The sequence below is a fragment of the Sorex fumeus genome, unplaced genomic scaffold, assembly GCF_029834395.1.
Source record: "Sorex fumeus unplaced genomic scaffold, SorFum_2.1 ptg000008l, whole genome shotgun sequence".
NCBI lineage: Eukaryota > Metazoa > Chordata > Mammalia > Eulipotyphla > Soricidae > Sorex > Sorex fumeus.
The window spans coordinates 12,389,927-12,413,311 of NW_026606065.1; the positions used below are offsets into that span (position 1 = coordinate 12,389,927).

Below are 23,385 nucleotides of genomic sequence, written 5' to 3' on the forward strand. Positions count from 1 at the left end.
TAATGAGTGAGAAAACTGAGTGCTTGGAAAGGCACAACACCACACCAACACCCAGAGGAAGTAGGACACGAATGCTGGGCTGGACACTGAATAGCGACCTTGTTAGAAGCGGAGAAGGTGGCGCCGACCCTCCTGGGGCAAGGTGCTGGATAGAACACAGTGTTCTGACACTAGAGTGCTCGCTCGACCTTGAGCGAGCGGGATGTTTTCCCCTAAGGACTGGCTGATCAGTCGCTCTTGGGGCTGCGTATCCCCTTCTAGAAAGACCTGGTGGGTAAACCCTAAAACATTAGGGTCAAAAAAGATCTTCAGTCAGCAGATTCACATTAAATTTGATATCAACACATTTGTCCAAGGAATACCTGGATATTTCAACTAAACAGTGATATTCAAAACCAGAGAAAAGACTGCCACACAATTACCGAGAAGAAATTCAAACCTAGACTGGCAAATTATGGCAAGTGTGTGTTCCAGGTATTCTTTTAAGGGTGAATCTAGATTCTTCCAAATGCAGTAAAAAGCTCTTGAAAGTTCCCCAAGGACAAAGATTTCAGTCTCTTGGTTTTCACTGAGCTGTAGCTCTGCTGCCAAGAAGACAACTGCAGAGAGCAAGACCTCAATAAAGACAGTCTGAGTGGATGTACTTAAAGGATAAAAGGATACTCCAAACACTTGCCTTTAGAAGAATTTATATTCTAGAGAATTATGTAAATTTTAAACTGTTTATAATTTTATTTGCCATAAGGAAATTAGACCAAATGAATAGCAAATAAATATTTTTTGAGTTAATTTAAGCAAACCAACAATTTCAAATGATCTCAGGAGATGAATACTTATCACACTGAGTACTGAGAATGGCTCGTTTAAACCACTTAACCCTGAGAATCCAAAATATCTGAAAATATATCTCTCAATATACTAATATTTATCTAAGACAGTCTTCAGTTATGGGATAACATAGAAACTGATAATTAATCATTTAAACTGACCTTACATATTAACTTGTTTATAACAGATACATGCTTTATTTTTATCATTTCAAGATGTATTTTATATAAAATGCACACTTAAAATACCTAACATTGTATTATGTATGCACAGTGACAAAAACAATGGAAAATTTTACAGTGAGAGTAAAAATTCATACTGATTACCTGTAAGTAAATCAATTACCGAAGGTTTGATCCAACCTGTATTTTAATTTGTAACTTTTTGAGTAAAATAAATTTCAGTTATAGTTACTTTGATTTAGGGTATCTCCTCTATCTCAGAATTTAAAAAAAAATGGGAGAAATGTTAGGTTCCAGAGAGAAAAGACAGAACTTTTAGGTACAATAAATGTGCGTTTTATCTTTTTGATATATGACATAATTTAACAATCCTCAAAGTAGATCCTATAACTTAGTCCTGCCACTTGAGTATTACAAATTAGAATTTAACCTGGAAATGCACCTACTGTAAGGGTCGACTCATTTTGTATTAACTTTGCATATTAACTCAGCTCTATAGAATACATTTATATGGGAAAGATTAATTCCACATAATCACGTCTTTTGAGTAATGTTTATTTTTTCTTAATCTATCATGACAATGTCTCAAGCACTTCTTATTCAAAATGCACTTCCTAGATGTAGTCTGAAAACTGAGAAAAAAAATCCACAAATTTCATGGACCTTGAAATTTTGCTAAATATTGAGTTTCCTCACTGTAATTTGTAAGCAGCGAAAAGACAACTTAAATGAGAATTGAATATGAGTAATTTAAATTCCAGGCACTATATTAAGTGACAAGATATAGAAAACCTTTCCACAAGCAAGTAAGTGACTTCCTCTGTGAACACAGATTGAAATTATTTGTCCTTGTACGCCCATCTCCCAAGTGGCTAGTTGCAGTGCCTGGAAACAGTTTAGATTGTTTGAGGTTAACCATTTAATATAAGGTTTATTTTTCTTTTGACATAAACTAAATGTCTTCAACTATAAAACGGTCCTTGTTATAGCCAAACTAAGGCAAGTATGAAAGTACAGACAGAAGCAGAGCCATAGGAAATGCCTTTGCCTTGGGGAAGAGTGGAATGTGGCAACAAGGCTGACTTAGAGGTGGAACCGAGCAGAGTGAAAATGCAGAACCTGAAGAAAGAAGAGTCAGGTTCTAGAGAGGAGAGATGATGGAGTCGACTACAGTTTGTTTCGGGCAAGAGAAGAGGAAAATTAATCAGGAAAATTAAGAAGAATGAAAGGTGGACAAAAATCCAGGCTGCGAGCCTTGATCTTTTCATTGAAATGGGATGAGCGAAGAATGTAAGGATGTAAGTGAAAGAAATCAAGACTTGCCAAGCTAAAGAATGGATCAGAGAGTAAATGAGGGATAATTAAAATAGAATTGCCAATCATTATTTAAAGATCTAAATTAATATGGAAGCTACCTTGACACACCAGGCACTGCGAATGTATATAAAAATGTACATGTGTGCATATATATGTGTGTTTCTGTGACAGATATATGTATAGATTTTGTATTCGAATTTTTCTTTCTTACTTATATCTTAACAGAATCAAAGTATCTTGCAAAAAGTGAGTTAAAATACAATGAAAAATGATTCAAACAGGCATGTAATGCTCCAAAACTTGTTTCTTTTCCAGCCTACTGTTTCTATATCATAATATGAAAACGAGTTTATATTCTTGGCTTATCATTTATAACGAGATATCAATGCATTTCCAATTTAAAATTTAGTGGAAAGATTAAAATAGAATTGTCTTCTAAGGGTTTCTAAGGGTTTGCAGAAATATAACAAAATATAATAAAAATTACATTTAATAAATTATAACAATCTAGTTAGTAATCTTTCAAAAATTTTAGACCTACAAAAATGAGCTTGCAGAGCAAAACTCTAATTCCAACATTAGTTTACAAGCATCTTTTCCTAAAATGTGCAAGTTTAAGTGACTAATCCATGCATCCTCTCTTTCCCTCATACTAGCGTATTAACTTGTGTACGAGTAAAACACATCAAACCTTAGACAATTCTATTGCTGTAACTGGAGTTCCAGCGAATTGCTTCCATGACAGCATAAAAGCAAAATTGTTTTATTTTTTTCTTGTTAAAACATGGACATGCAAATGGTAATGAAGGAGAACACTTCTAAATGGTTCCTTCTTGTTGGGGACCTATACAGGATCTTTCCAATAGCACCAATAAGATGTCAAATGTATAAGTTAGCAAATCTAAATTCTCATCTTCATGAAAACTCTCCCAGTTAGGGTTAAGAGTGTAGATTTTATAGGAGGAAAAATGACCAGAGCTGAATGCAGGGAAGTTGCCAGAGGTACATAGAGCAGGATTCACAACAGAGTGAACAGTCAGACTTTTATCTGTAGCCCTGGCTTAAATGGGTAAGCACAAAACTCAGAACTCTGCCTTCTTTCTTCAACTGGTCTCCATAGATTTCAGCATATTTTCTTACAATGTTATTCTTCAGAAAGCCTCATATTTTTGAAGCACAAATGGTCTTCAGAATTGTGCTCATTATACTACAAATCTTGTCAGAAGCCAGGGCATGCCTTTGTGTCAGGACTTCTTTGGAGAAGTTGTTCACTTCCAAAGTTCAAGAATCGGACTAGGCCCCATACTCTGACCTCAATTCACCTGTAGTTAGAACTCAACCTATGGTATCTCCCCAGGAATTGAGAGCTAATACAAACCTAGAAAATTCAAGTTAATTCTTCTGGAATATGTTTTATTAAATAATGTATTAGGTATGTTATTTATATACTAATAAAATTAACAAAGAACTTTTACTCTAACAAAAAAAACTAAATACCGTTTGTTTTCTATATTAAAACCTGCAAGCAAAATAAAGGTAAAAATTAATATAAATATAAATCCTTATGTAGCAAAAATTGTAGATGGGAGTCAATAAAATTCCATCCTAGTCCTGTTGGAGCGAGGGAGGGAGGATTTGTATTAATTTATAGATATTTTCAGTGCTGCAGGGAAACATACCCAAATTTCACTTCTTTGTAAGAGAACACCTTCAATAGAATCATTATGTAAAACAGAATCCTATTTTAAAAACTCTGTTCACTTACATATCCTAATTATAAAACTGCAAATCGGTAACTCAATGGGTAATTATTAAATAAATTAAATATGAATGGAATAAAAATCACATGAATAAAATTTAAATAATTTCAACATAATTGATACTATGTGTCTGTGAGGTAGAGACTAAAGATTTAAAACATCTAATGAATTTAAGATTTTTTTTGACTTTTTGGGTCACACCTGGTGATGTACAGGGGTTATTTCTGGCTTTGCATTCAGGAATTACTCCTGGCAGTACTTCTGGGACCATATGGGATGCTGGGAATCGAACAAGGATTGGCGACGTGCAAGACAAACACCCTACCCACTGTACTATTGCTCCAGCCCCAGAATTTAAGATATTTTTAAATACTTCAAAGATATTTCAGCTAACTGAGTTCACTGCGGACATAAAGGATAATATATATGATAATATATATATATATATGTGTGTGTATACACATACATATACATCATATACATAGATATAATCAGTATTGCATAATTATTGTTTATAGATATGTCTAAACTACTTAAATTCTAAACTACTTAAGCTCTGAGATTAATTTTCTTCCTCAAAGTAACTTCTTTGTAAATCTTTATTTTATATTCTACATATCTTAATCTGGAGCTGAACTGATAGTATAGCAGATGGAGTGCTTTCCTTGCACGTAACTGACCAAGGTTCAACATTATTTCTACAGACATTATCAAGGAATAAATTTCACCTTCCTTTTATAAACATTTCTTGATGTGAATAATATCTACTGACTTCAACACAAGTAATATACTCTTGAGTAGCTCTCTTTTTTTTGTTGCTTATTATTTTATTCTTTAAACCTAGCACACATCTTGACAATTATTGGTTAAAGGAATGAATTGCTGAATTGTACATATATAAATGTCTATATTGACCAGACCCATCCTGATAACCTAGCTGGCATCTGTTGGAACTTCCAATATACTTTCCTAGATATGGTGAAAGCAATATTTTGAACACAAAACTAACCATTTGCCTCCAGTGTTTAAAGTTCATCAAAAATCACATGGAACAAATAAAGCAGAAGATGGAATTCCTTTCCATGGTTCAAAAGTTATTTTAACACAATTGCCAAGGATTTCTCTACTCCAATTCTGTACTTCTTTCCAAAATGGGCATAATTTTTTACCAATATTAGGATATTTCGTCAAAGTGTTTTCTCCTATCATACATCTTATTTTATATCGGCTTTTATATATATATATACGGGTTATTCATGAAATATTTTCTAATCTCATAAGCAAAAGACACTTTTCCCAAGTTATACCTTGTATACGGTTCTGAAATCCCTCTCGAATGCGTTCACTGATTTACACCTGTATCACTTTACATGAGCCTAGAACTGTTAAATGACTGTAAACCATATAGCACTTAAAACATGTCTATATATATAAAAATACAAGACTTTGGAAATTCCTTGTCATTCGTATGTCAAATTAACCAATTTCTGCTTCAATATATAAGTAGTGCTATAGATCATTCTTTTTTTAAAAAAAGATATGATCAAGAGATAACATAATTGATAAATAGTGTAATTTATCATAAATAGTGTAATTTAAATATTTTCATATTTCAGATATCATAGTCACTGGTAACTGAATATTATTTTAAAAAGGCAAAGAAGCATGCCCTGATATGTATATTAAAATAAGAATGAATTTTCTTAACTAATCAGAATTAACACTAGAAAGTTATATAAATTTTCCCCCCTTAAAAGTTTAAAGAATGTCTTTAAATTATTCTTCTCTGTGGTTTATTTTCTCAGTGAGGCCAGTCTCATAAAGGATATTCTTTCCATAAATGTTAAACATCATGCTAAAATATGGTTCTATAAAATAAAGGGAAGGCACCTCTAGATTTATCAATAAACGGAAGATGGCTACACAGCACAACACCGAGCCTACCTTTCTGCATCAGAGGCAATGCCCTTCCTAGTCTGTTTTTGGATGCTAGATCTTTCAGACTTTCTGGAGTGCCTGTGGAATGAAATGTTAAAGAAACACAAAATATATGATGAATAAAGCTACAGTATATCATATAATGATAGAAACAATAGACACAAAAAATGGCAACTACTGTATGTAAATGGTTTTGTCACTTAGTACTTTATAAAATAAAAAAAAAACAAAAATAATCAGAACTGGTGCTCTGTGGAAGACACAAGTTGCTCAAAAAGAGATACAGGAGTCTGACGTTTCATTAGGCTAGATAAGCTTATAGTAGGTCCCTGACAAGCAACTTTGTCTTTCCTAATGAGTGAACAACTTGAATGTGAAATGTATTGATGACAAATAAGATAGTAGTGATTTAGGTGCTGAAAGACCACAAAGAGGTGAAATATCCTTACTATTATAAAGCAAAACTTGGTGCTACAAAGATATACTGCTCCAAAAAATTATGAAAACAGAAGAAAAATGCAATAGTAAAATATGGATGACACAAGTACATGTATTTGGAATCAATGGTTAATAATTATTTCAATTTTGTCATAATGATATTTTAAAATTACTAAGACTATGCTTCTGCAATCATGCAACATTTTCAAAATCTAACCACACGTCAAAGAGCTAACAAAGTTTTAAATGTAAGCACTGAACATCTGGGATTTGAAAGCATTATCCACTAGGAATGGCATTTACACAGAGCAGTGTTTCTCAACCTTTTTCAGATTGCGGCCACTTCTGATCTTGTTTCTTTTCTGTCTCCCCCTGACCATTATTTGACTATTTACTCTCATCCGGTGACCCCCTCCCCGATTCATAAAATTTCACTTGCTGCAGTCTTAGAAAATCCTGGGTACTAGAGGGGTCTATATGGTCCCCGATGGAGAAACACTGATTTAGAGAGAGCTTACTAGGCATACTTTTATGTCTATTTAACCTAGTATATATTTGAAATAAATATAAAACATTGTACTCAAGAAACAAACTTATTCTAAAAAAGAAACATCATAAAGAGCAATATGTTTGTTTCAATGTTCATTTTTATCTTGATAACTTATATTCTTTAACCATACTTATTTTTATTCCCTAATATTTTCTCCCTACTTTTAAGGAGACAACAGTCTATTTTTTTTCATTAATACCACCTATCCTGAATGTCCAGTACATATCACGCATGACCATATCACGCTAAACATTACACAGTTTTCATAGAACGTATAGACTTTTGGTAAAGTAGTTGCCTGATTTCTTCCCATTTCTTTTGCTACATGGCCATAGTAAGCCTTCATGCTAGTCTGGCCTACCAATTCAGGATTTCTTGCTCCCTGAAACCAAATATTTCCATGGTAACTAGAGACAACCAATTCAGACTGTATATTCTTTAGCCTGTTGTTACCCTGCTAAGGGTCAAAAATAAAAAATAATGAAATTTGGGAAGGGGGCAGGGTGGTCATGTTACTTAGTGGTTTTTGTTTGTCTGTTTGTTTGTTTTAGCATGTTGAAGGGTAACTTTATGCTAGGCACCAAAGGTGGTAGCACTGTAGCACTGTCCTCCCATTGTTCATAGATTTGCTCGAGCAGGCCCAGTAACGTCTCCATTGTGAGACTTTTTGCTACTGTGTTTGGCATATCGAATACATCACGGGTAGCTTGCCAGGCTTTGTTGTGCGGGCGAGATACTCTCTGTAGCTTGCTGGGCTCTCTGAGAGGGGTGGAGGAATCGAACCCAGCTCGAAGGGCGCGCAAGGCAAACGCCCTACCGCTGTGCTATCGCTCCAGCCCACCAAAGGTGGTAATAACTAATTTGCTTTCATGAAAATGCTTTAAGAAGTGAAGGAATCATCTTCATTTTACACGCGAGAAAAATATCAGGGCAAGACCAGAAGGTCAAAAGGAGAGCTGGCTGGTTTGAGAACCCCCGTTTGTCTGGCTGCTAAATTGTTTCTGTCAGACTTTGTGCAGCAAAGAGTAATGCAGAGATCAATTTTGATGCATAGACAATGGGTGGGTGTATTCTTTTTCAAGAGGGGAAAAGGTATGACATTTGGCATGAACCTGGGATAGCACTGAAAAATGATATCTGCCTGACATCAGGGGAAAATCCTCATCTACTTTGTTGATCCTTGGTCGGAAGAGATCAAACTGTGAGGGAGAGAAGAGAGGTACATGACACATGCTTGAGAGCAGTGGCTGGTGGTTGTTGAATGGTGGGAGTGGGAGTCTTGTTTCTGAGGAGAAGGGGAGGCAGACACATACACAACAGGAAGGAGAGGCAGAGTATAAGGTCCATGACCTTGTAGGTATCTGAGTTCCAAAGAAAGAGTCGTAAGTTATTATAAGAACTTTATGCTTGGCCTAAAGTTTTCAAGATCAAAAGTGCCTTGGAGCACAAATGTTCTTTTTCTTGTTTTTAGCAAAGCAAAAACAAAGACGATTTTTATTTATTAATTTATGCATTTATGCCTGATATTGTTATAGATGCTTCAATATGAAAATAAAAATTCCAAACGCCAATAACCTGCCTTACAGCAACTTATATTCTATTGGTAGAAAATGTTTTTAAAAGCAGCAACAACAAAAACTCTCAAACTAGTAAATTATAGAGTGTTGGAAATGCAGAAAATTCTAACAAAACTGAAAAGTAAATCAATCAAGGCAAGGAAAATGAGAAAAGTAAGTGTGAGGTGGAGTTTCTTGGTATGGTACTTAGAAGAGGACTTAATGAGTTGCTGACAATTTAGCAAAGACATTAAGTGAGGAAGTCAGCTATGTGTGTATCAAAAAAGAGGTACCCAGTGCAAAAGAAACAGCAAGCACAGGCCCTGATGTATTTAAAAAATAATAAAAAGACCACAAAGTCAGATGACAGAAGTTTGTGCAAAGGGAAAAATATGATAGGCCTCTGCAAAAAAAAAATAAAATTAACTTTGTACAATAATGTTATTGGTGGGGCTGGAGCAATAGTACAGCAGATAGGGCGTTTGCCATGCATGAGGCCGGCCAATCCAGATTCGATTCCCAGTATCCCATATGATCTCTCAAGCACCGCCAGGAGTAATTCCTGAGTGCAGAGCCAGGAGCAAACCCTGAGCACTGCTGGGTGTGACCCAAAAAGCAGTGTCACTGTCACTGTCCTCCCGTTGTTCATCGATTTTCTCGAGCGGGCCCAGTAACATCTCCATTGTGAGGCTTTGTTGTTACTGTGTTTGGCATACCGAATACGTCATGGGGAGTGAGATACTCTTGGTAGCTTGCTGGGCTTTCCGAGAGGGGCGGAGGAATCGAACCCGGCTCAGCCTGGCCAGTCGCTTGCAAGGCAAACACCCTACCCACTGTGCTATCGCTCCAGCCCTCCCCAAAAGAAAAAAAATAGTTATTGGCATTTAAAATTTTTCTCTAATAATTTTAATTTCTTTTTCAACCCAGGGCTGGAGCGATAGCACAGCGGGTAGGGCGTTCGCCTTACACGCGGCCAACATGGCCGACCCGAGTTCGATTCCTCTGCCCCTCTCGGAGAGCCCGGCAAGCTACCGAGAGTATTCGATATGCCAGACACAGTAACAACAAAGTCTCCAATGGAGACGTTACTGGGCCCACTCGAGCAAATCGATGATCAATGGGAGGGCCTTTCAACCCAGTGTACCAATTACTAACGTAATCTTTATTCTTTTGTAAAACACTCAGATCTTCTTCCTCTTTTTTCTACTAGTAGAAAACATTTTTCCTTAATAAATGTAGGGGATTTTTCTCAATTATATAACGATGATGATGATGATGATGATGATGATAATGATTATGATGGTGATGGTGATGATGATGACAATGATGTTGATGGTGGCATTAATAAAATCTGGAATATTCTAAGGATTTATATATAGTGATAGTCCAATAAGGTAAGTACTACTATTTCCCATCCCTTTATCCCCCCCACAAATAATTTTTAAGCATAAGTAGATTTTAAATTTAGATTTAGAGAGACTAATTTGCTCAAAAATAGCCAAGGAAACTCAAAGGTCCATAATCTCTAGCAGGAACATGTATCAATGTACAGCATAAAGGGTTCTAGAAAATGGAAGCTAAAAGCACATATCTAGGTTTGTGCTACATAGGTTAACCTCAATATGACCATTCTAGAAGAACAAATTTAAGCAAATTACTTCATCTCCTTGTACATCAGGGAGTTTCTTTTGCCTTCAAAGTTGCAATATTATTACTACCGCCTTGGAGGTTTATTTATTTTAAATATTTAAGCATTACTTTCTATTTTTATTTTAGTATTTGTAGCGTTAAAAACTGTACAGAACAAGAATTTGTTGTAGTTCTAGCATCTCTTAAAATACCCGGTGATAAGGGCTTTTAAGTATTATTCAAATAATAATAGTAATAACAATATCAACAATAATAAATTTGCTTATTGAAGGAAAAAGTCCAATATGCAGAAGTATCAAACTCAGGATAAGTACCTTATAACAGGTGATAAATATTTATATGAAGGTTCACACAAACCGTGCTTTAGTTTTTAACTCTTAATACCTGTTTTTCATTTCAAATGCATTATATAGCTTTTATTGAAAATCCTTCTAAAGACTTCTACACAAAATGTCTTTACACTTCTCCTGAAATTTAACATAAATTAAAATAAACCTCAAATTAAGTTTAAATGATATACAGTTAATTGTAAAAACTCAGTATAAGAAAGAATATAGAGAATATGGAAAACCTAATGTCTTTTCATCTCAAATACAAAGTCATCGTTATAAAAGTAAATTTTTTTATTTACATACTTTAGTTTTTGGGCCATACCCAGAAATATTCAGGGGTAACCCCTGGGTCTGAACTCAGGAATCATGCCTGGAGTACTCAGGGAACCATATAGGATGTATGCAAGGAAAGCGCGTTGGCCATTTTACTAATCTTTCTGGTCTTCCAGAAATTGTATTTTAAGCACAGCTATTTCTAGGAACAGAGGTGTGTGAGACATAAAACAAGAAAGGTTAGACCAATTCATCTATATTTATGAACCATCCTATTGGACCATAAAGAGATCAGAGTGATGATCAGGGGCTCACTCCTGGTTCTATGGTCGGGGGACCATATGCTGCTGGGGAGGTGGAGGCACGAAAAGCAAGTGCTTTATGGCTGTCTAGCCTGAGTGTCTTGTGTTCAAAAACGGCTTGGGTTATCACTGCAATATCAAATCTGAGCATATAAACTCTATGCATTATTTGAGAGTCTAAAATTTACATTAGGTAAAAATTTAACAAGTGTTATAAAACTCAATTTATATTAAATTGAATACATATTGCTGTGCTAATGCTCCGGCCAGCTACCGAGAGTATCTCGCCCGCACGGCAGAGCCTGGCAAGCTACCCGTGATGTGTTCGATATGCCAAACACAGTAACAACAATGGAGACAGTAGTCTCCAATGGAGACGTTACTGGGCCTGCTCGAGCAAATCGATGAACAACGGGGGGACAGTGACAGTGACAGTGAGTACATACAGAAATGAAATTTTGCATTTTTTCCAGGCTTTTAGAAAAATACAGAATACTAAGGACTGGAGCAATAGCACAGAGGGCAAGGCGTTTGCCTTGCATGCTGCTGACCCAAATTCAATTCCTCCGGTCCCTCTCAGAAAACCCGGCAAGCTAACGATAGTATCCCGCTCACAAGGCAAAGCCTGGGAAGCTCCCTGTGGCATATTCGAAATGACAAAAACAGTAACAACAAGTCTCACAGTGGAGATTTTACTGGTGCCTGCACGAGCAAATCGATGAACAATGGGACGGCAGTGCTACAGTGCTAAAGAATACAGAAAAAAAAAATACCTCCTATTTTTTTTTCTTTTAGGGTCACACCTGGCGATGCATAGGGGTTACTCCTGGCTCTGCACTCAGGAATTATCCCTGGCGGTGCTCAGGAGACCATATGGGATGCTGGGAATCGAACCCGGGTTGGCCGCATGCAAGGCAAATGCCCTACCCACTGTGCTATCGCTCCAGCCCCTACCTATTGTCTTTTGATAACACATAATCATTATTGTTGACTCAATATAGATTTATCATGATTTAACAAAGTGACTGCATAGATTTAATTTTAGATACTTAAGGGATATTAACATTTGGATAGTTTATCCACAAAGCTATCTAAACTTAAATATAAGGAAACAGAGTCATAAAAACTGGATATAAGGATTTATCCAATATAGCCCGAATTACGTGGTAGTGCACCATCATCATATCCCCAAGTACTTAGGTTCTCCTGGCGACCCCATATCCTAAGGTTCCCGACCCACTCTGCCTGCCAGTCACTTTTCATGATTTAATGTTTACTGAAGTGGATAAAAGTGAATATGGACAGAAGTGAAGAAAGCAGAATTACTGTGCTTCCAACACATCTTCTTCCTTTTAGATTTGAATGCATTTTTGTTCTATTAATTTGGGGAAGTGCTCATGGGACACAGGAGCCCAGTATCAAGTGATACTGGAATTCAGCTGTGTGGTCCTGAGAGTTAAGTGCTCTGGACCAGCACTATGATGCTGATTTGGACCACCAGTATTAGAGGCCACCTTGTAATGCTCAGGGATCAAACTCAGTATCTTTTGCATGTAATATATGACTACGGCTCTTTGAGATTTCTCCCAATTTCCTCTATTTTCATCATTTTATTATTTATTAGGAATGTTCTGATTTGTAAGACAAGAATACGAATATCTGAATTAAAAAAGCTATTAAAGAGATGTTCAATGTAAGTCATCACTACAACTATTTTATTGCTAAAGCAAGAGTAGTATCAAAGGTGGGAGTTTTACTAATTAAATCTAAATTTTGTGAAGTGCCATTTTCTATTATTCTCTTAAGTGTGAAGTTCACAAAATGAAAAGAAAGGTAATTGATAAACTCATTATTGTACTACTTTCCTTTCCTCTTCAAATATTAAATTCAATTAGAATATCCCTGAAGGCAATGGCTGATACAGCCTCAGAAAGTTATTAAAGTTCAATTAAATTTTAAAATTAATGTTAATAAATTAGCAATTCTATCTGATGCTATTTTGTAATAGATTAAAATGTAAGATGTTCTGCTTTTGGAAAAACTTAACAAAAATCCAACATATAATGCTTTAATTTAATTAAATTGAGCAAAAATAATAGGAACATAATAGGAATATCTATATATTATGGTTAACTACTTAGGTAGCTAAATGTGGAATATAAATCACTATCATCTTGATTCCTGATAAGGTTTGAAAAAAAATCTAAGTTTGTTCTGTATCTACTACATAAGAAATGTTCAAATGCAATGAAGATCGACTCACATGCTAATGATACATTGATCACTTTTACATTACTTATATTTATGAATATGATTATTGTATTAAGCAGATTATGATAGTATGGTTACATGCTATACATGCAAAGAACATTTTTGAAAAAACAACTTAGATGTTATGAAACATACCAAATATGTAATTCAAAGACGGTTCTACAGGTTGTTCTACGGGCATTCATTCTGCTCTGTGCTCAGCGACTTCTCCTGGCAATGCCCAGGGAACCATGTGTAGCATCAGGGATAGAACCCGGGTTGACCAAATAAGCACAAGCATCTTATCCTCTGTTCTATTTCTCCAATCTAATTTTTAATCTACATGGCAACTGCCAAAAATTATGCAAGTCAAGAAGTGGGTCATTTCTTTACCCACCAGAATTATATTATTGCAAAAAAGGAAATCCATTCACTTTGAGAATAAAGAATATACTTTATAAAGATTTTTTTAAGCAAGTAGCTGACACCAAGTGAAAAGTGTGGGGAACTACACAAATGTCATTATTTGCAAAAGAAATTACAGCTGCTACTTTAGCAGACAAAAATTATAAATTAATCTTAAACTTAGTGGGGTGCTTTACTTGTTGAATTCATTTAAATTTCAAAACAGAAGTTTTAACAAATATTTTAAGATTCATTTAAACCACATACCAATAAATTTTGCTAGAGGGATAGCATAGCGTGTAGGGCATTTGCCCTGCACGAGGCAGACCTAGGTTTGATTCCTTTGCCCCAGTTGGAGAGCCCAGCGTGCTACCAAGAATATTCTACTCACACGGCAAACCTGGGAAGTTCCCCGTGGCATATTAGATATGCCAAAAAAAAAAAAAACAGTAAAAATAAGTCTCACAATGGAGACATTTACTGGTGCCCATTCGAGAAAATGGATGAACAATGGGAGGACAGTGCTACAGTGCTACCAATAAATTAAATCCTTAAAAAATAGCATACATTCAGGCAAAAACATCCTCAATAAAAACGCTAGAGTCAGTGAAGTTAATTCAAGCTAACAATGTGCTGAAAGAACTTATAATGTACCAGTAAAATTATAAAGCATTTTTTTGAGGAAGCATTTACCAAAATAATTTAAATCTAAATTCACAATCAATCACGGTCCTCCCGTTGTTCATTGATTTGCTCGAGCAGGCCCAGTAACATCTCCATCATGAGACTTGTTACTGTGTTTGGCATACTGAGTACGTCACAGGTAGCTTGCCAGGCTCTGCCGAAATCTAAATTAGGTTAAGATATTGACAATTATGATGGTAATTTTTGTTAGCTTTTCACAACTGCATATGATTGATTCAAATGTGAGTACTAAACTGAACTCTGATACTTTATGAAAACATTAAACTTTTTCCTAACTTGATACTCATAAATTTTGGCAATTTTGTAGCTATATATAGAACTAAATTTGATTAATAATCATAGTGCCACGTACACACAGTTTCCCAATATCTTAGATGTTAGAATAAATGCTTCAAAATTCAATGATTAATAAAAGGTGTTGTTAATTTTAGTAATAAAATTGCAAACAAGCTTTAACCACAGACTTAAGCCAGAAAGTTTCCATCAGTTCAAATTTTATTTTTCCTCATTATTGTTTCCTAGACCTAGGTAAACCTATTTCGTTATTTCTTTTCCCAAATGAATCTAGCATTTGATTCTTGAGATCACATAGATTGTTATGGGAACATATCCAGGTGGGCACGATTTACTCCTACCCGGATACCGTATATGAACTGGGGATCAAACCAAGGTTAGCTGAAGGCAAGGCAAGTACCTTTCTGCTTTAGCCACTGTGCTATCTCTCTCGCTCTGTAAATTTGATTATTGAAAAAGTGGTTGGAGCTGGAGATATTAGTACAGGGTTAATGCACATGCCTTGCATTAGGCCAATTCTGGTTCTATCCCTGGCACTGCATATGGTTCCCTGAGCTGATCCAGGAGTGACCACTGAGCACCTACTCAGGAGCAAACCCTGAGCAAAGTCCAGTTTGGTCCATTCCCCAAAAATGTTACATTAAACTGGGTAAGTATTGAGTGAATAACCATATCCATATACACTTTAGACTGTGAGAAAGAAGAGGATTCTTTACAATTAGCTCGAGTACTCTCTTAGGCAAAATTTTACATTAATATTACTATAATCTTCAGAATATTAAATCACGGTCCAGATAAAAGACATGGAAGTCTGATCATAGAAACTGCCAACAGACTTACAAAAATTTCCTCGCTGTTAGTGACCTTATTCAATAATTAGATGCCCCAAACCCTTAGGAACAGTCAGTTATCTCTGTATATGATACCATATTTATGTCAGGTGGGAACTGGTAGAATTCTCTGAATGGAGAAGTAAAGACAAAAGAGATGAGACATAAAGTTAGTGTTGCCAAGAGGTTGTCATGATTTTAACATCAACTGATAATTTGAGTGGGACTTCCCAAGAGGTGCTCAAGGGGTCAGGAGGAGGTTACTGCCAGCTGAACCACTCTTAGCTAAAGAGGGTGGTTGAGCTGAATGCTAGGACCTGAGGATGTGGTGCCTCTAGGCATGTGGTCCCAAATATCACCAGGGTCTCCCAGGTGGTACTTGGGATCTGCAGGACTGTAACCCAGAAATGCTTGGAGAGCCCTGTGGTTCTAGATAACATGTCAGGTTGAAGGATATGAAAAGCATCCCCTAATCCATTTCTTATCTGAGAAACTGTTAATCGTACATTTTATTAAATATTATAATTAATAAGTTTCTTCTCTCTACAATTACAAATATGAATATAAAGTAATGAGAATTCTTTCAGTTGAACAAAGAAAGCATTTACAAATAAATGAGTAAGATAGTAAAATGCGTTTCCATAATTCTGTAAGAATTTTATTTAATGACCTAATTAATATTTTTGTTCCTAAAATCCACCCTTAGGGGTGGATTATAAAACCTATGAAATTAAATAACATAATTCAGCATACATTTTTAAATGATAACAAGTTTTAAACTGCTATTTGTTTCATATATAAGAATCAAAACCATTATCAGGACTTCCATTTTGTTTAATCAAAGTGAAGTAGAGATAGACATATCTATTGATTAAAAAGACTATCATAATGTCCTGTATTTGAATTCAAATCACTACAAAAGGTGAAATATATTTGATGATTTGTTTTGGAATCAATTCAAAGACATTTCAAAACTATCTTTTTTAAAAGAACATTCAGCAACTGAAAGGACTTGGTCTTTCTTAAATACTATTGTATATCTTGCCATTAAAACTTTTAGTAGCATAGTTGGGGTACAAAATAATGTTTGTTAAATGAAAGCAGTAGTAATGTAAATGTAAATTTTAAAATATAATTTGTACCATTATAATATATACTTATTTAAAAAGACTTTAAATTTATAATACTTTTAGATTAAAGATTTCATAAATTCTAAACTCCAGAAACTCTATCCTTGAAATCAGATAGGAGAAACTAGTTTTCAATTTCCAGATACACAAATATATTGATGCGCCTGAAATATAAAATGATGATAAATTCTTAAAACCTTCTTAAAATATTAATTTATAGTCTTTCCAAAGACTTAAAAATTACAGTAAGTTTTTGTGATAGTGTAGTTTTTTCCATCTGAAATTCTGAAGACATTTGACTGCTTAAAGGAAAGAAATTATGTAACTTTTAACAAAGGCAAAAAATTTTAATGATATATACACACACACTTATATTAGGAGCCTAAATGTTGGTCTGACAAGTTGTATTTCTGAGCTGCCATATGTACTTATATACTTAGTCCTGCTAATGTGATGGCTGAATTTCTGCACACACCAGGAGAAATACCTAAAACACACAAAAGCCTTTTTTCGCCAACTGGGAAAACATATTTAAAGAAATGGAGCACTAATAACAAGCGCCTTATACACAGAATTGGGCAACTACCCAACTGTGCTTTTGACACGGTATGAAATGGATTAAAAGCACTGATCCTATTTTTAAAACAGACCTTGTTTAAAGGCCTTAGCTCTTGACCGTGTTTGGTTTAAGAACACAATCCTCATAAAATATACAAAAACTAGGTGTTTATATGCTTTTTAAAAAATGCTAACATCTATAGTTCATTATTAACAGATTTACGTAGTAACAAACAAGTACATGAATAACAAAGCATATAATAATGAAAAGATTTTGTGTGATAATCTTAGTAAACTTTAAAGCACCAGAAAATATCATTTGCATATAAAAATCAGTATTTTATTTTAATACTACTTGAAAGTCAAAACACCGAAACACTCAAACAGAATTCTTTCACCAGTTTCCAAATCATTGTGCTTCAATTATACCAGTTACATGCTACCGGCATTTCATCAGACATTCTGAGGAGCTATGTAAGAAGTAGGTACATTTATGATGGCATCACAACATATCTGGCTCTGGATCCTAAAAGAAAAGAATGTCATCACCAACATTTCTCTTGATTAACCTTCACTTGATGCCTACAAGCCTCTCGAAGCCACTTGTCTGTGAGGATCATTGACTAGTACCTGTCATTCTCCGGAGATGCATGCTGGATTTGAATCCTGGGGCTAGGAGGCCGTCTCCTATCTAGGGAGGGGGACCATCTACCCCTGTTTGCCCAAATGAACAAGACAGGAAAAAAACAGGACATTTAGTAACTCCTAAAATAAAATACATGGAACAATAGGACTGGAAAAGAACCCCAAAAAGTCAAAGTCTGGATTTTTTGCTCCATAAATATTTCCTCACTTTTATAAGCTTTAGAAAGTTCAATTATGATGTTGTAAAAAAAATAAATAAATAAAACCCACCAGTGGACACAAAGACAATTTATTTGGGAATACGTTTTAAATATATCAAGTATAATTTTTAAATGGTCTTGTGTGTATAAATGCACCTGTCTACACAGAAAGAGGTAGAAAACAAATGTTTGACTTCAGCCCAGAAGTTACTGAATAAAATAAAGTGAGAAAGGTAATGTGTTTGAATTTAATACAAAGAAGAAACACTATGTAAGTAGAAGAAGATAATTCTTTGGCGTGAAAACAATGGCATGATTTAATAATTTATAAAAACTTTATAAATGTTTATAACTTTATAAAGTGGAATCTTTACCAGTCTGCTGAGTGAAAACTGCAGAGATAATTCTTAGAATTGTAAAATTGTGAGTAAAATGTCTGAAACTTATTCACATTTTGTCAAACATTTTTTTTTCCTGTGTCAATGACAAACATCTAGATTAAAAACTTATCTAGAGAGTAAGAGTTCTGGTTTTTATATAGAAGATATAATGAATTTGGATATTTAGCCCTCCTAGAGTACTGCTTTTAAATGGGCTCAGTAGGTCACACCTAGCTGTATTTAGGCCTTACTCCTGGCTGTGCTCAGGGAATCACTCCTAAAGGTGTTCAGGGAACTGTACATGGCAACATGGAACCTAGGTAAGTTGCATGCAAGGTAAGTGCTCTCCCTGCTATACCATCTCTCCAGCTCCTTTAAGGGATAAATTAAGAGCTAATTTAGCTAGAAGATTTTACTGCTGGCCAAAAAACTAATTCAAACATTTGAAAGTCATTTTGGGGGCTAATTTTAAACTGGCTTATTGGAATTATTAGACAACCTAAAAAAAAAAAAAGCATTAAATGCTTGTTAATGTGTGCCCAGGACAGCTGAAGTGAGCCGGAGCTCAGCTGAAAACCTCTGCTTAATCAATGGGCTTTGGACAAGATTTGGTGATGCAAGCAGGGCTTTGAGGAAGCTGGGGAGCAAATAAAGATATTTACCGGGAGAATTTGGGAAAAAAAGAGAAATGGATTCTTCTATGTGTTTATATGTAAGTGAAATGAAGAACACTTTTGTTGCTTAATCTAATTTGAATACTTTAAAATGTACCTTTTCACTTCACTGGCTTTTTTTTCTGCAGATACAATAAGGAAAAATATGTTTAATGTCTTAATTACAAATAGCATTTTTTATTACATTAGCTTACACTTACTCATATTTAAAATGTGTTAGTTGAAAATACAAAAATGGAATTAATTTGTTTTTTTTAAGTCATAACTACATTAAATTGAGAGAATAACAAGCAACCTTGCTTTCTGAGGCAAAATTCCAGTCCTTGTGTTTATTTTAAAACAAACAAAGAAAGAAACAAGCAAAAGAAAACAAAAAAAAGAAAAACCAAAAAAAAATGCTCTAACTATGAAACATGCAGCAAAAGCTGTGAAGGAGAAAGGTGAACATACAGAAACAAGCAACGGTGCTGCAGACTATTAAAAGATATTTTTAAAAGAAACACAGCATAATACAGATATATCTATATATTCAAAGTCCTTCTAAATATGCTGATACATAAAAATATAATAAATCTATTTACTTTTGCTCATATACTTGGATGAGATTATACCCAATAAAATTTATATCTAATTTTGTCCTGAGAATAGATATTATGTGAGTGTTAATAAGTAAATTTTGTTGAGTTTTAAACATGCTATATTTTATTTTTTTTATTAAAAAATTTTTAATAGTGAGACATCATGAGGTACAGTTGCAGACTTACACATTTTTGTGCTTGGGTTTCAATTATACAACATGCTATATTTTAGATATTTAAAATAAAAAAGATGTGTACTATCTTTATCTCACCATAAAAGAGCCAAATTTAGAATCCCCTCTCGTGAGCTGTAAACAAAGCTTAACTTTCATTTTAACTTTACAAACTATCATGACAGGTTATTAATCATGAAACTGAGCTAAGCCCTATTTCTCTTTTTAAACCAGCCTGCCTGCAAATTACGTTAGTTACAATATTAGTACTTTGATACCAATAATCACAATGTATTATTTCAGGGGTCTCTTTTTGTCCGGAGTCACCTCTTTTTCAGAATACTCTGCTGCCATGGGACTGAATATCAAACTGTGAACTCCTAAGGAAAGGGAGCTATTTTGTTTTCTTTTGTTGTTTACAGCTACAGTAGTTTAGGATAGCACGGTGAAAGCCGAATAAGTAATCAATAAATATTTGCAAACAGATAATAAGGAGATAAGACTCTATTTTGTAGTAACAGGTTAAGAAATGAGACCTTAAGAAGAAGATACAGTGGTGAATGGCCCAATGTAAGCCACAAAAGTCAAAGTAGTTCATTGGTTCTATTTTTGCAACTTTTTTTCACCTACCATTGAGACACCCTACAGCAAATATATATGTCTTAAATGTGTAGTGAAATACATACTCTGAGATGTCAACATCTTTCAATAGGGACTATCTCTTCTTAGACTGTAGCTAAGCCAAAATCAGAGATAATAAGGACACCTTAATCACTTTATAAATAGCACAAATAATTTTTGTGAACAAATAGAATAGAAACTAAATCTGAAGAAATGGGCAATGGTATATATTTTTATTTCCTGCCCTATTATTCTTTCTACTTCTTTAAAAACATTTCTTTCATATTATTTTAATTGAATTAACAAATTTGTTTCTTCTTATTCAATTAACAGCTAAGTTTTAGGAAGGCCTAAAAGATTTCTTCCCTTAGTCCTCAGTTTACATGACAGAAAAATGCAAAGTGAAACTTCTGGCTTTGGTTCACCTTGTCTCTCACTACACCTAAGAAAGAACAAATTGCTTATAGGATTGCTGACTTTCTGTTAGAGAATCGACCACAATTAACTTAGCTTTTTCTTATCAACTCTGCCCATATAATACTATCAGCAAGTATCAAATATTATAGCAAAATATGTAAAAGGCAGTCATAAGACATGAGTCCTGACACAGCAGCAGAAAATTGTGGTTCTGTCAATCTGGCTGATTCTTAGCTGAGGTAAGAGCAAGTTTGAAAAGCAAAACCGAGTTTCTACACTTCTTCATTGTATGTATGGTGATTACCATCTTCGTTTCTTCAGCTAGATTCAATTTTAGAAGAATGTAAGAGAAAGTATTTCCTTCCTTCCTTCCTTCCTTCCTTCCTTCCTTCCTTCCTTCCTTCCTTCCTTCCTTCCTTCCTTCCTTCCTTCCTTCCTTCCCCCCTCTCTCCCTCCCTCCCTGCCTCCCTCCTTCCATCCTTACTCCATTTCTTCCCATTTTTGGGTCACACCTAGCAGTGCTCAAGGTTTACTCAGGCTGTGCTCAGGTATCATTCCTGCTGTAGTGGTGTTTTTCAAAATCCTAGATTGAGAATTTACTCATGAAATATGATAATGCTATATTTACAAAACTAAGACTGCCAAAGAACATTAGAATGTTTTGTTCTTGGGGAAAAATAGGATAAAACAGTGGACAAACATACCTTTAAGTAAAATATAAGCTTTAATATTTGTAAATAATATTTGGGGTTTTACAATAAGCAAATTAAGTATAGAGTTAATAAGTATGGAGTATTATCTTTAATGGGCAAAAAGTTGAAACAAAAAATAGTAAGAGCTATTAATATGGCTTATGAGGAAAACTAATGAGGCAAAGAAAAATAATAAAACTGGAGAAGTGCTATAATCAAGGCAACATGTGTTGAAAAGTTGTTGAACTGATAGGACTTCTATATTCATTAAAAAAGAAAGGAAAGAATGACAGAAAAAAAGAGAGAAAGAAAGCAATAAAGAGAAAGAAAGAAAGGAAAGAAAAAACATAAAGTATGAAGAAAGAAAAGATAAATTTTTGTAAATTATGTGGCTGGTCATTTGTCAAATTAATCAAAGGAGAGAAAATATCAAAGAACAGATTTTTACCATACAAGTATGAGAAGATGATGGATTTTATTTAGTTACTGTGATGTACACAAGATCTGTCAACCAGTTAAAAATTTGGTTCTACACAATGCCCAAAAGGAGAGAGAGGGAAAGTGAGGGAGGGAAGGAGGGAGGGAGGGAGGGAGGGAGGGAAGGAGGAAGAGATGAAAAGTGGGGGGGGTTGAGGGGTGGAGGGTGATAGGAGGAAAGTAGGAGATACTGGTGCTGGGAATTTACACTGGTAGAGGGATGGGTATTGGATTACAATATGACTGAAATCCCATGAAGAGCATTAAGGGTATATCACACAGTAAGTCAATAAAGAACAGTTTTAAAAAAATCTGGGTCTAGCTTTCATGGGAAAGGTTTGACTTGCCGAAGTACAGTCGAGCACTGTTTTCACAAATTTTACAGTGGGAAAATTTGATAAGTATTTAATTCCAGGAAATGTATGCAGAATTATGGGATGCAAGAGTGAAATGAAAATGAAACTAGAAAACAATCTTTTTGGGGGTGGTCTAGGAAGGTTTCAAGCGAGGCAGTGTCATGAAGAGATACAGATTAGTCTGTGGAGTATATGGAGGAGTGGGGCAGTACAGGTGACAGACTGGTTATTGTTAAAATGTTGTCATGTTAAGCGAAATGAATCAGAAAGAGAGGGATAGACACAGAACGATTGCATTCATCTGAAGAACATAAAGTAACAAAATAGGAGACTAACACCCAAGAGGGGCCGAGATTAAGTACCAGGAGGTTCACTCCATGGCTTGGAGGCCAGTCACACATGCTAGGGGAAAAGGGAGCTCAGATAGAGAAGAGAGCACCAAATAAAGGGTTTTAGGAGGATCCTCCCAGGATGGGAGAAGCATGCTGAAAGGATACTATAGACCAAACATGATTGCCACTCAATGCCTCTCTTGCAAACCACAGCACCCCAAAGGAGAGAGAGAACAGAGGGGAATGCCCTGCCACAGAGGCAGGGTGGGATGGTGGGGTATGGGCGGTGGGAGGGATACTGGGATCCGTGGTGGTGGGAAATGGGCACTGGTGGAGGGATGGGTACTTGATCACTGTATAATTGAAACCCAAGCACAAAAATTTGTAAGTCTACAACTGTACCTCATGATGTCTCACTAATAAAAATTTAAAAAAATAAATAAAATAAAATTTAAAAAATTAAATACAAAAATAAATAATGTTGTCTCAGGCTACAGGTAGTAGCCAAAACAATTCATGTCAATTTTTCACATATCAGCAGA

General features: G+C 35.0%; 1 protein-coding gene across 24 annotated transcripts in view; it reads right to left on the minus strand.

Annotated features, from left to right (window-relative positions):
• Nucleotides 1-23,385, minus strand: part of RIMS1 (regulating synaptic membrane exocytosis 1) — a 518,137-nt gene that overhangs the window by 114,067 nt on the left and 380,685 nt on the right. For 5 of the 24 annotated variants that reach the window (XM_056109989.1, XM_056109987.1, XM_056109997.1 and 2 more), the window contains 2 exons: nt 17,929-18,012; nt 6,032-6,103 (listed from right to left, as the gene is read on the minus strand). The exons of 6 other annotated variants lie outside the window; for them this stretch is intronic. In XM_056109989.1, the coding sequence (XP_055965964.1) occupies nt 6,032-6,103; nt 17,929-18,012 (156 nt within the window). Of the gene's footprint in view, nt 1-98; nt 282-6,031; nt 6,104-17,928; nt 18,013-23,385 lie in introns of all 24 variants that reach the window. 13 more of the 24 variants (XM_056109999.1, XM_056109991.1, XM_056109988.1 and 10 more) reach the window with 4 other exon arrangements.